Below are 12,386 nucleotides of genomic sequence, written 5' to 3'. Positions count from 1 at the left end.
GTTATTTTTAATCACTGGTGATTAAAGGCTTCTAATTTTAAACCAACGTTCACAGGAGGTTTTCAGGGAAGTCGAAGGAGATTTTCAATGAGAAAATGAACTTTTTTAAACAAATCAAACCTTTTATTTTTTCCCCAGAACAATTGGAGGAGGAGTCACTTCTTGGGGTCAGCATTTGGTTGAAATTGAGTGAAATTATGAGTAGCCCACCCCTTCACCTAACGACTCCCCCTTCCTCCCCTCCCCCTCTCCCCATCCTCGCTTCTATTGCCTGCATCACGCTGGAGACCCCGTTGAGAGGATCTTTTCTCTATAAGAGGAGATGCAGCTCCGTAGCCTCTGAGATGATCGCTCGGATTTACGGAGGCGCGCTTCTCCGCTTCTAACTTCGGACTTTTTTCGGCTGTTCCGACAGATTTGGACGGTTGGAAAACTGAAGGACTCTTCTCCATCTTTTTTGTGTGTGTGCGTGTAAAAACGAGGAATCTCTTGTTCTGATTTGTTTTGAGTGCTGTTTTATTCCTGACTCCTGAATAAGAGCTCCAGTTTTCATTGTAGTTTAGATTTGCGCGTCGTCGCCTCTTGGAGCGGTTTGCGCTGCAGGTGCTTCCAAAGGGAGCGCGAGGACAGATGGCTGCGCTGACGATACAGAGGACTGACAACTTTTTACACACCTTTCTCCAGGTTTGATATATAAAAAAATCCCACAGCTTTGTGGATTCACCCTGTTTTTCCTGCTTTTCCTAAATGTTTACACCTAAAATGAAGCAAATGTTCAGATAAAAAAGCTAAATGTTTTCTTTTAGTGTAAAAATTAGATAAAGTACACAAGACTAATAATAATAATAATAATAATAATAATAATAATAATAATAATACAATGAAAAATAAAGTCAAATAAATAATTATTGGTTGCATTCAAGTTTGATTCTTGTCTTAATGTTTTAAACGTTAACTTATGAAGCAGCACTTAACCTAGTGTGTGTTTCCCACACAGGACCGAACGCCCAGCTCCTCTCCAGAAGGAGCGCCTAACGCCCTCTCCTTCCTGGCCACCACCTGCAGCCAGGCCTGGCAGGTGGGGGGCACCATGGCCTCAGACAGTGCCCAGTTCCCCTACGAAGGCACCGTTAGCTCCACCTCTGGGATGTTTCAGCTCTGGAGCAACGACATGGCGCCCAGCACGGCCCTAAGCACGCATCAGATGACCTTCACTGTGCCCAAGGTGCAGTTTCCAGGACACATGCAGTCAGGCCTGGGTCATCATCACCATCACCATCACCCCCATCACCACCACGAGCTGCCTCTCACCCCTCCAGCTGAACCTGCATCCTCCTATTCCTTCGAACTGTCTCCTGTTAAAGTGCTGTCGTCACAGCCCCAGGCCAGCAGCCCGTATTATCCTCAGCACAACAGCGTGGGACAAAACTTCCCAAGCTTTCTGCAGAACTCCTCTGCCAGGCATCACCTGTCAGGAGGCCACATGGAGGAGGCACAGCAGTGGTGGAGCCTACCACAGACCAACACAGCTCCTGCCAACCATCCCTTCACTCTCGGCAGGCAGCTTGTTTTAGGTCACCAACCGCAGATAGCTGCCCTCCTCCAGGGCACATCCAAGGGTCTGCTCAGCTCCACGCGCCGCTGCCGGCGCTGCAAATGCCCCAACTGCCAGGCGAATGGTGGTGGGTTGGAGTTTGGGAAGAAAAGACTGCACATCTGTCACATCCCCGAGTGTGGTAAGGTGTACAAGAAGACATCTCACCTGAAGGCACATTTGCGCTGGCACGCCGGAGAGAGGCCCTTCATCTGCAACTGGCTGTTCTGTGGTAAAAGCTTCACCCGTTCAGATGAGCTGCAGCGGCACCTCCGCACACACACCGGGGAGAAGCGCTTCGGATGTCAGCAGTGTGGCAAGAGATTCATGAGGAGCGACCACCTCTCCAAACACGTCAAAACCCACCAGACCAGGAAGGGCCGGTCAGGGCAGCCTCCTCCAAGCACAGAACCGATGCTCACCAGCATTAAGAGAGAGTGATCTCTGTGGGGTCGCCCCTCTGATCAAACAATCTGCATTAACCAAACTGTGGAATTCACGCTTACTGCCATAGATTTGCACTACAGGGTACACATTAAGCCCCCTGATTTGTTTTGTTTACCATCAATCCTTTTTCTGTTATTTTGTGATGTTTCGCTGCTTTCAGTGAAGTTTTACCTGCAAACTAACCGGTAATTTAAATTTTGACTGATGCGAAAATCTATTTTTTAGCAAACTTCAAAATGTAAATAATTTATCCGCAAAAGATTTTACAAAACCGACGACCTTGACACAAAGATCACGTTGAATGAAAATGTTTACCTTTTGAAATAATAGTTTTTATCTTTTTTTTTTAAATAAACAAAGCGTGTGTTAATTAGATTTTTATTCCTAAAAACATCTCTCTGTTTGTTTGACTCAAGCTGAGGATCTCTTTTGAAGTGTAAACACGCAACTCTTTGATCTGCGGATTTATCTGCTCTTAGGAAGCGATGTGATGCACCGACCCTGCAGATTAGCAAACATTCAATAATTTAAAGGACGTTTGTAATTTATGTATGATCAGCGCAAACAATTTATTTGGATTTTGAGCATGTACATTTTAATGAACACTTTGTCTTTGTTCTTATTATTTCCTGCATCAATAAAAATATGATTTTAAATCCATTTTATTTGATAACTGTGTGAATTTCAGTGCTGACTCACTTTATTTAAATGATAATTTGATCGCCTTCAGAATATAACCACCAGCATGGTGGGCTGTTGAAAGATCTCCACACCTCCAAGTAAACACTCATCCCATTGATGGGGCTGTTTGTCTCGCCTGCTGCAATCAAGTTCACAGTCATGTGGTTTTAATGGTGTTTTCTTTTTCTCCAGTAGAGAAAAGATTGAGTCAACAGATGCAACAGAGGGCAGTGGAGAGGAATTCCCTGTGAATGGGACCCCTGTTGCCGAGACCCCTCCACGGTGACAGGAACTCCCTTTGATTTTGCACCCTTGTGAAAGTTAATACCCCCTCCTGCCCCGAACCACCATATATCACAGCCGCCTTACGACGGGCCCCGTTTTACAGCCCAGAGTGAAGCTTTATTCAGCCAAGCAGATGTCTGCTCATCCAGGGGTTACTTCTCTTTGTTTGTAATCCTATTTGAACTTCCTCCAGTGGGAATCTGAAGCAAGAAGCTCCGGAGTGGAGCCTGAAACCACAAACACTAAATTTATACATTTATGGGGCTGTACAGAAAAACTCACGTAGACATGATTTATAATTTAGCTAGTAGGTAAAAACGACTCAAGTTTATAATTTAAGCTCTTGCAAAGTGAAATCAACCCTTTTCTGGACATTACACAGAAATACGTAACTCAGCCGAATTTCAAAAAGACACTTTTTATTTGATGATACAACTCATGATCAGTCAGACCCTCTCCTGCGTTTGGTTCTCTGTAGAGGTATTCCTTTGGGTTTCATGCAAAACTGATCGATCAGTGATTCCCATGAGAGCTCACATTAAATCAGACTGTGGTCTGGACATAGATTACTCATGTTTTGTTTCTGTTATGACGTTTATTTTTGAATTTCCTTTTGTGTAAGATGAACTTTGAAATGTGAGGCCTGTTGAGATCTTTGGTGCAGCTGTATGTATGAGGAACTAGAGCTGGTTCTTCTGAGGACCTCTGGCGGTCAGACCTGACAGGACAGAGCGTCTCTTCTGTGCTGTAAAATTCTGTGATTGTTTTGTCAGAGTAACGACAGCCCAGACTGCAGAACAGGAGTGAAACATTTCACTCGTGAGCTGCAGCTGTTTTTTGGCACCGTTCAGGAAGAGGGAGCATGCAGATCAGTGGAACGACCACCCGGGGCACTCCCGCCTTATTCTTTATCTACTGCTTCCATGGTAAGCACTGTACAGAATGTAACTGATGAGGGTAAAAGCTAACAGAGGTTATAGAATCGGTGCAGAGCCTTGACATGACGACAGGACTAACAACACTACTCGTATCAGTTCAAATCCAGAGCTCCACTCTTCCACCTGTCATTACAGAGCCGTGTAAAGCTGTGTGGAGCCAGTTAGTGACTGAGAAGATGCACTGCTTTGGGTCAGCACAGGAGGCCCTTCCTCCTGAGGAGTTGCCTGAAGAGCTATGAGGTGACGTCATACCCACAGAGAACCTCCAGGGGGCTCCCTCAGGCCTTCTTGTCCAGATCAAAGATGGGGGGCCCAGTCAAACAGAATATCAGAGCGCTCAGGGACTCTCAGCGCTGTGGCAACAAAGAAAGTTTTTCACTTTTAGATGAAATTTGAGTGAATCAAGTTCCTGTGATGCTTACATCAAATGTTCTGCCTCTTCCTGTTCTGGTCGTCATGAAGAGCAACCTCAGTTTTCAGCAGGAAAGAGAAAAAAATAAACACGTTCATGTCTCTGTTTGTCTTCATCATGGGGCATAAGGATAGACGTTTAATGTGGGGGGGCATGAAGAGTGACCGCCACCCCTCGCCTGCTTTCATGCACACAGACACACCCACATGTTGTTTCATACATTTAGGCACACACGGGACTCCAGTAACTGCCCCAAATAGGAATGGAATCATTGAACAAATCCCCGGATTCCTTTCAAAGAGTTATAAATGCTAACTCTCTAAAGGGGTAAAAAGCAGAAGTCATAGCAAGGAGTGTTTCCTAACTCTGAGTCCAGTAGCATCCTGATGGGTGCAGTTCCTGTTTGCTGAAGGTGATCACCTCCCTTTAGGCGTCTCTCTCTCTCTCTCTCAAATAGAAACATAAAATGAGCCGTTTTCCCTTTGATATCTGAGGATTATAAGTCCTTCAGACGTCAAGTTCCTTCATGATCCTGCAGAAATCCTGATGGAACCTTAGTTGAGGATCCAGTAAACAAACAAGTGATGTCTTCACAGCTGTAGAGGTTGTTCTCCAGAAACCAGGAAGAGTTCAAAGGTCATCCTCAGCTAGCTGGGCAAGGTTGCTGGGACGCCGTCCAGCTGAGGGGCCTGACAGTGGAGCCTGGCTCCCAGCATCAGAGGCCGAACTTCTACGGAAGCTCTCCACTGCTCTCTGCTGGGCATACAGAAAACATTCACCACCCAGTAGGAACTTGTTTTCAGCTCACTGAGTCTACTGAATTTTAATTTATTTTTATTTTTTTGCAAGCTTTCTTCATGCATTCAATGGAAAACATTCCAAAAACCATGCATACAGTATATTTCCTAATAACAAATCATCTAGTGTGGAAAAGTTTTTGGGTATGATAGGCATCTCTCCGACTTTCTGATCTGGCTTAGTCTACTTCCTGTTAGAGCACACAGAGACAGAAGTGGAGAATTATATCTGCCTGACAGCAGAGTCCCTCTGAAGACAAGAGCCCAGTGATGACAGAAAACAGGTTGATAACGATCCTCCAAAACCAAATGACAGAGCTGCTGCTCTCTGAGATCCTCTGATAGAGTCGTGTTTTATCTCTAAGTAAAAATGTCTGACCTAAACTATGATCTCATTAATATGTCTACTTTTTAACAGTTTATTTTCATCCAATGGGGGAGAAATAACTTTTCTTTTATGTCAGTAAGCATCTTCAATAAACATGTCCTTAAAAACACGTATAACTTACTCGAGTAGTAGATCTTGTTAAGCAAGTTTGAGGTTTTGTTTGTCAGTATTCAATTCAATTCAATTCAGTTCAATTCAATTCAAGTTTATTTATGTAGCGCCAAATCACGACAAGAGTCGTCTCAAGGCACTTCACATATTAAACATTCCAATACAGGTCAGTTCATTTAGCCAATCAGTAAAAAGTTTCCTATGTACTGTAAGGAACCCAGCAAATTGCATCGAGTCAGTGACTTGTGTCAGTGTCTTTACAGCAATTCTCATCTTCCCCAACCTCAATCCTTCCTCATTGTTCAGCTCATTTAGGGATTTGATTCAATCACAATAAATAATGTATGGTTGCATGCATAATACCTTGTTTTTAACCCTGAAATGCTGATGTGGAGGATACACTACCTGTGGTCCCTGTGTGGTTGAGTTGCACAGCCCATTTGACACAGCTGGACAGTTTGGCTGGTCGGTGAAGCCCAGACGTACGTGTGATGGAGAAACAGTGTGGGAGTCAGCAGGGCACGGCTGGACTGCAGCGGTCTGCAGATGCAGGTGAGAACAGGTGAGCCAGGTGTGTGTGTGTGTGTGTGTGTGTGTGTGTGTGTGTGTGTGTGTGTGTGTGTGTGTGTGTGTGTGTGTGTGTGTGTGTGTGTGTGTGTGTGTGTGTTGTATAAAGAAAAATTAGTTACTTACATCCGCCAGTGAGAACGACTCGCTTGGTCCTTGGCTCTGGTTTTGGCTCGGCAGGTAGAGAGCAGGCAGAGAGGTGTTGTGAGAGTGGAGGGAGGGCATCTTGTGTCGGTCTATGGAGGCAGACGAGTGGGGCCGCAGGGCGCTCGCCGCAAACAGGGGGGGCCTCATGCTACGGCCCAGGCTGTTGGACTTGCTCTCTCTCCGCTGATACTCAATAGGTGACTGTAAGGCTGAAAAATAAAACAAAAACTGAGCTGAATTTTATGGATTCATGCATTTAAGTTCTTAAGCTTTAGTAAAGATGAAGGCATGAATTAGTTGAGAGACTGCAGCATTTCATTGCAACATACACACTTCTTTAGTTAATACTCGTTACATCATGTAATGACTTAATTTCCATCCTGTGTTAATGTTTCAGGACGCCAACTACTTTTTTAGTTACCTTCTCTGAATGGATTGTTTACATTTAATTGATGCTGTACTCAAAGTTTCACACCTCCATGTCTAAGTGTAAAAAACATCTGTTTCTGACATGTTTGTTAAACTTGTTTTGAAGATTAAAAAAACATGATATTTAACAGCATGGCAGCTCTTTTTCTAAAATTATACACGCAAACCAAAGACTTGATGACTGTCTCCGTAATTAAAAACAAATTCATTTGAAAATATTGCAAACAGGATCAGGAATGCTGTCTCTTGGTCTGGAGCGGTTTTAGAGGCTGTAGATTTAGATGGAACGGAAAAAACGTCTCCTGTATTTTGACATTTCACAAGGTAAATTTTACTTTAGGAATAATTAACGTTTTGTGAGATAGGAAAGGGATAACACACATAATAATCAGGTTATTGTCTTAATCTATGGTTTTACAGACTGATTCAACAACAAATAGGAACTTTAATAAGTGAATTTGACGCAGGAGAGAAGTTTAGACTAGCCTTACCGTTAAGGAAGGTACGCTGACTTTCCAGAATCTGAACCACATCGAAGACCCAAGCCCTGCAGGTCTCTGGAGAAGAGGCCTGCAGCTGGAAGCGTACCACACTCCCATCTGGGTTTCGTGAGGTCAGCACAAAGCGTGTGTCATCTCCATCCATGCTGGGCTCCACCCCCAGGCAGCTCACCTGGGATGAAACACATCTGGCTCACAACTGGTCTCCTGCTGAATGGCTTGTTAAATAACACTGTACACGCAGGGGTTACGTAACACGCTAATTTGGGAGGGAATTAAAGAGGTGTGAATCTGTTGTGTAACTTGTATCTTGGGAGCGAGTTTCTTTAGTCTAACACATTCTTTACGTAAAGCACCCACCTTGATGCTGTTCTTAAAGATGTATCCAGGGAGCGAGAAGCCTTTCTTCCTGTCAATGGGCTCACTGAAGATGACCAGCTGCTCAAACAAGAAGATTCGTCTGTCTTTGGCTCGAGACAGGAAGCTACTGTCCTGCTCTGTGACAGTGAAGGTGTCCTGCTGCAGCAGTTTGCCCTGCGCCGTGATCTTCCCCTGGTGCAGAAAAAGAACAAACACAGGAAGTGGCTAGAGTTCTTGTTTATCCAGCGGGAGAGCTGCTGTGAGTCCTGAGACGTACCTCGAAGCCTTGCAGTCTGCCCACATTCATCATGTCATTGCAACGCTTTGGCACAAAGCACATCACTTCTACTGCTTTCTGTTCACGAGAATATAAAGATGACATGTCTTTAAAATGTGCAAACCTCTTTTAAAAGTCAATTTCTTCATCAGGACACCCACCTCCAGCTCTTCTGTGTCCATCCCTGCTTTGGTGTAGTATTTTAGAAAGTCCTGTTGAGATAAACACAGCATGGTCACTGGAGCATGCCAGGTTTACTGCCAAAAGTAAGCTGAGGGCATCTGGTGGAGTATTTATTGACATTGAACCATTCATTGCAGCGCTGCAAGATGAGCTATTGCGTTTACAGTGGTGTGAAAAACTATTTGCCCCCTTCCTGATTTCTTATTCTTTTGCATGTTTGTCACACAAAATGTTTCTGATCATCAAACACATTTAACCATTAGTCAGAGATAACACACGTAAACACAAAATGCAGTTTTGAAATGATGGTTTTTATTATTTAGGGAGAGAACAAAATCCAAACCTACATCACCCTGTGTGAAAAAGTAATTGCCCCCTGAACCTAATAACTGGTTGGGCCTCCCTTAGCTGCAATAACTGCAATCAAGCGTTTGCGATAACTTGCTACGAGTCTTTTACAGCGCTCTGGAGGAATTTTGGCTCACTCATCTTTGCAGAATTGTTGTAAGAATTCAGCTTTATTTGAGGATTTTCTAGCATGAACCGCCTTTTTAAGGTCATGCCATAGCATCTCAATAGGATTCAGGTCAGGACTTTGGCTAGGCCACTCCAAAGTCTTCATTTTGTTGTTCTTCAGCCATTCAGAGGTGGATTTGCTGGTGTGTTTTGGGTCATTGTCCTGCTGCAGCACCCAAGATCACTTCAGCTTTGGTTGACGAACAGATGGCCGGACATTCTCCTTCAGGATGTTTTGGCAGACAGTAGAATTCATGGTTCCATCTATCACAGCAAGCCTTCCAGTTCCTGAAGCAGCAAAACAACCCCAGACCATCACACTACCACCACCATATTTTACTGTTGGTATGATGTTCTTTGTCTGAAATGCTGTGTTACTTCTACGCCAGATGTAACGGTACATTTGCCTTCCAAAAAGTTCAACTTTTGTCTCATCAGTCCACAAGGTATTTTCCCAAAAGTCTTAGCAAAATTGAGACGAGCCCTATGTTCTTTTTGCTTAACAGTGGTTTGCGTCTTGGAAATCTGCCATGCAGGCCATTTTTGCCCAGTTTCTTTCTTATGGTGGAGTCGTGAACACTGACCTTAATTGAGGCAAGTGAGGCCTGCAGTTCTTTAGAAGTTGTCCTGGGGTCTTTTGTGACCTCTCGGATGAGTTGTCTCTGCGCTCTTGGGGTAATTTTGGTCAGCTGCCCACTCCTGGGAAGGTTCACCACTGTTCCATGTTGTTATTTGTGGATAATGGCTCTCACTGTGGTTCGCTGGAGTCCCAAAGCTTTAGAAATGGCTTTATAACCTTTACCAGACTGATAGATCACAATTATTTTTGTTCTCATTTGTTCTTGAATTTCTTTGGATCTTGACATGATGTCTAGCTTTTGAGGTGCTTTTGGTCTACTTCTCTGTGTCAGGCAGCTCATATTTAAGTGATTTCTTGACTGAAACAGGTGTGGCAGTAATCAGGCTTGGGGGTGGCTAAAGAAATTGAACTCAGATATGAAACACCACAGTTGGGTTATTTTTGGGTTATTTTTTAACAAAGGGGGCAATTACTTTTTCACACAGGGCAATGTAGGTTTGGATTTTGTTCTCTCCCTAAATATTAAAAAAACCATCATTTCAAAATTGCATTTTGTGTTTACTTGTGTTATCTTTGACTAATGGTTAAATGTGTTTGATGACCAGAAACGTTTTGTGTGACAAACATGTAAAAGAATAAGAAATCAGGAAGGGGGCAAATAGTTTTTCACACCACTGTAGGTGAAGCTTCACACATAATTTAATGATCACCTTCAAAGATGTTTACATAATGTTGATTAAGTTCCCTGGTAGGAAGGGAGCTTCATTCTGAAATGCGCCTCTTTTACGTCTCGCTTACTGGAAACCAGACAATGTCCTCAGTGTGTGTCTGGTTTGTGCACGTTTACACGAGCTTCTATGTTTACAGCTCTGTGACTCTGGTCTGTGTGTGCACGTGTATGCATGAGTATGCATGAGTTTTGTTTTTGCACCTTGAGCAGAAGCTGGTACTTCATGATCCTCTGGACGGGTTTGATTAGCAGGTCATTGAGCTGCAGCCGGTGGCCCAGTTGTAGCCGGAGCTCCTGACAGCCCAGAGAGGGACAAACAGCATCAGGACCACGGTGATAAACGCAGCTTCTGATGGCCAATTTAATTCTTCTAAGGCTAAAAGCCGCTATGACATACATGCAAATTTAATGAAATAGTTCAAAATGTCTGAATTTCTAGATGAACGTGCTGCTACTGCTGCAATTTTGCTTGCAAATAAGACATTTTTATGTAAATAATGAAAAAGTGACAGTATTGTAATGGTTTGTTCAAAGGCCTGTACATTAAATGAAATGTTTAAGTTGTGAAGTGCCTTGAGGCAACTCTTGTCAGGATTTAGCACTCTATAAATAACTGAATTGAATAGAAAATCCAAGATAAACGACGGCATAAAAAGATGAAAAATTAACTGCTGGTTCGTAAAAATATTTTAAAAAATTACTACAATTAATTTAAATATTGTTGAGGATGTAAGACAGAAAAAGTAGATGCTTCTCACCTCAAAATAAGTCTCAATATACTCTGAGACGATGTGCTCTGACTTGGGCTTGTTCTGACAGTACACTACATACATATGAAGACGCCTCTCCTGCAAGAAAAACAAACATCACTCTGCAAAAAAGCATTTTCTCTCTCCTCTTTGCAAATGAGAGTGTGTTTTATGGAAAAAATAGTATTCTTTTCTATTTTGTTTGTCTGACTGGATTTCTTTATTGGGTTGTTGTATCCGTTTTGTTGTTTGGATCAACAAAATGTGTTTATCATGTCATAGTCCCGTTCCTGTTTTCCTGTCGTTTGACTGTTACTGATACGTTAAAAGGCTTTAACAAGAGCCCCGGGGTGAGAAGAATACATCTTTGATTTAGATAAAAAAGTAGATGAAATGTCCCTGAAAGTGAGGAAAAGCAGCAGCTTTCAGTCTGTGCGTGTGCATGTCTGGTAGGGGATGAAAGGAAGCTGAACAACAATCATTTGTCTCCCAGCGCAGCGTCTTTGAAGCTGACTCTGGTAGCACCTACTCTTCTGTAACTAATTGGCATGAGAGTGCAGATGTGGCGGTGCTGAGAGGACTAATGGCTCTACATGAAAACGAGCATCAGGTTGTGTATAATTTACACAGGTCACCCCCGGTGCAACCAGAGCCATCACAGCCCGTTGATATCAGACTGCACCTAGCAACAGGCTGCAGGACTGTGTAGCCTGGACAACAATAAACACTGTAAAAGAAGACAGAGGACACATGGACAAGTCTGCTGTGTTCACGCGTGTTTACATGTGTGTGAGAGCTCACGTTGCATGGTGACATAGATTTCATTAACGTAGATTCTGCTTATAGGGTCATAATCCCAGTCAGCTTGTTTTCACAGTTTGACACCACACGCAAGATTCTTTCTTCGTTCGCTGTTTTTTTATTTAATTATCTGGTGGGCTGAGCTTCAATGTGTTTCAACAAAAGCTGTTATGAATGTCTCGGGGGAAAAAAGAGATTTTTGTGTAATTATCTTTAACCATCTGGAGGCAGGCGTTGCAGATTTGCAACATTAAATCCTACCTACCTGGTTACTCCACATGTGTATTTCATGAGCGTTTTTTAACTCAGAAGTACCCCTGAAGGACTTAGTTGTTCGTCCTTTTATCAAAACTTATTTTGAGCCTGAGTGGGTTAAAGGTGTAGTTCACTCTGGTAGGAACGAATACCTAGTAAATTGTTCTCAGGGGGGCAGGTTTTGGAGTTTTATTTCTTGATATTTGAACATCTTGCCTTGGATTAGATAACAGCAACACAACTCTACCACCCACTTGAAACGTGGATGTTGTAGCTCCTCAATAACTCAAGAAACTTCTGCTGTGTGGTGATGTCGCTAATGCTAATAGGAGTAGCAGATTATTTTCATGTTCAGCCTGCATGAAAAACTCACAGTGACTGATTATAATAATGACAATAATCAATTTAAAAAAACTTTCAAAAATGTTTTAAAATTAGGGTTAAAAAGTATTTTTCAGTCAACCATATCTAGTCTGCATCAATTAAACAATTAAATAATTATAATGCAACTCCTTTCTGGATGACCTCTTTGTGGTGTTAATTCCATTTTGTTCTTAGAAATAAAGATTTAAAAAATCAACCTTTTTGTGTTTGCTTGACCAGATTTGACCTCTAGTTGCATCAGAAACAAGAGAGAAG

At 42.8% G+C, this 12,386-nt stretch overlaps 2 protein-coding genes across 4 annotated transcripts in view; one reads left to right on the top strand and one right to left on the bottom strand.

The window, feature by feature from the left end:
- Positions 1-543: 543 nt before the first annotated feature.
- sp5l (Sp5 transcription factor-like) lies at positions 544-2,144 on the top strand. The gene is made up of 2 exons (XM_015967875.3): positions 544-684; positions 998-2,144. The coding sequence occupies exons 1-2, from the start codon at positions 631-633 to the stop codon at positions 2,033-2,035; spliced, it is 1,092 nt and encodes a 363-aa protein (XP_015823361.1). The 5' UTR covers positions 544-630; the 3' UTR covers positions 2,036-2,144.
- A 2,619-nt stretch (positions 2,145-4,763) lies between these two features.
- Positions 4,764-12,386, bottom strand: part of arhgef25a (Rho guanine nucleotide exchange factor (GEF) 25a) — a 57,415-nt gene continuing 49,792 nt past the window's right edge. For 2 of the 3 annotated variants that reach the window (XM_070544619.1, XM_054745910.2), the window contains 9 exons: positions 10,701-10,790; positions 10,144-10,236; positions 8,095-8,145; positions 7,934-8,011; positions 7,657-7,848; positions 7,288-7,468; positions 6,347-6,576; positions 6,059-6,193; positions 4,764-5,113 (listed from right to left, as the gene is read on the bottom strand). In XM_070544619.1, coding sequence (XP_070400720.1) covers positions 4,988-5,113; positions 6,059-6,193; positions 6,347-6,576; positions 7,288-7,468; positions 7,657-7,848; positions 7,934-8,011; positions 8,095-8,145; positions 10,144-10,236; positions 10,701-10,790 — 1,176 coding nt within the window. In that variant the 3' untranslated portion in view covers positions 4,764-4,987. The remainder of the gene's footprint in view (positions 5,114-6,058; positions 6,194-6,346; positions 6,577-7,287; positions 7,469-7,656; positions 7,849-7,933; positions 8,012-8,094; positions 8,146-10,143; positions 10,237-10,700; positions 10,791-12,386) is intronic. The other variant, XM_015967870.3, reaches the window with a different exon arrangement.

The sequence above is a fragment of the Nothobranchius furzeri genome, chromosome 15, assembly GCF_043380555.1.
Source record: "Nothobranchius furzeri strain GRZ-AD chromosome 15, NfurGRZ-RIMD1, whole genome shotgun sequence".
Lineage (NCBI taxonomy): Eukaryota > Metazoa > Chordata > Actinopteri > Cyprinodontiformes > Nothobranchiidae > Nothobranchius > Nothobranchius furzeri.
The sequence above is the reverse complement of the archived record's forward strand: the minus strand, read 5'-3'. Positions and strand labels throughout refer to the sequence as shown.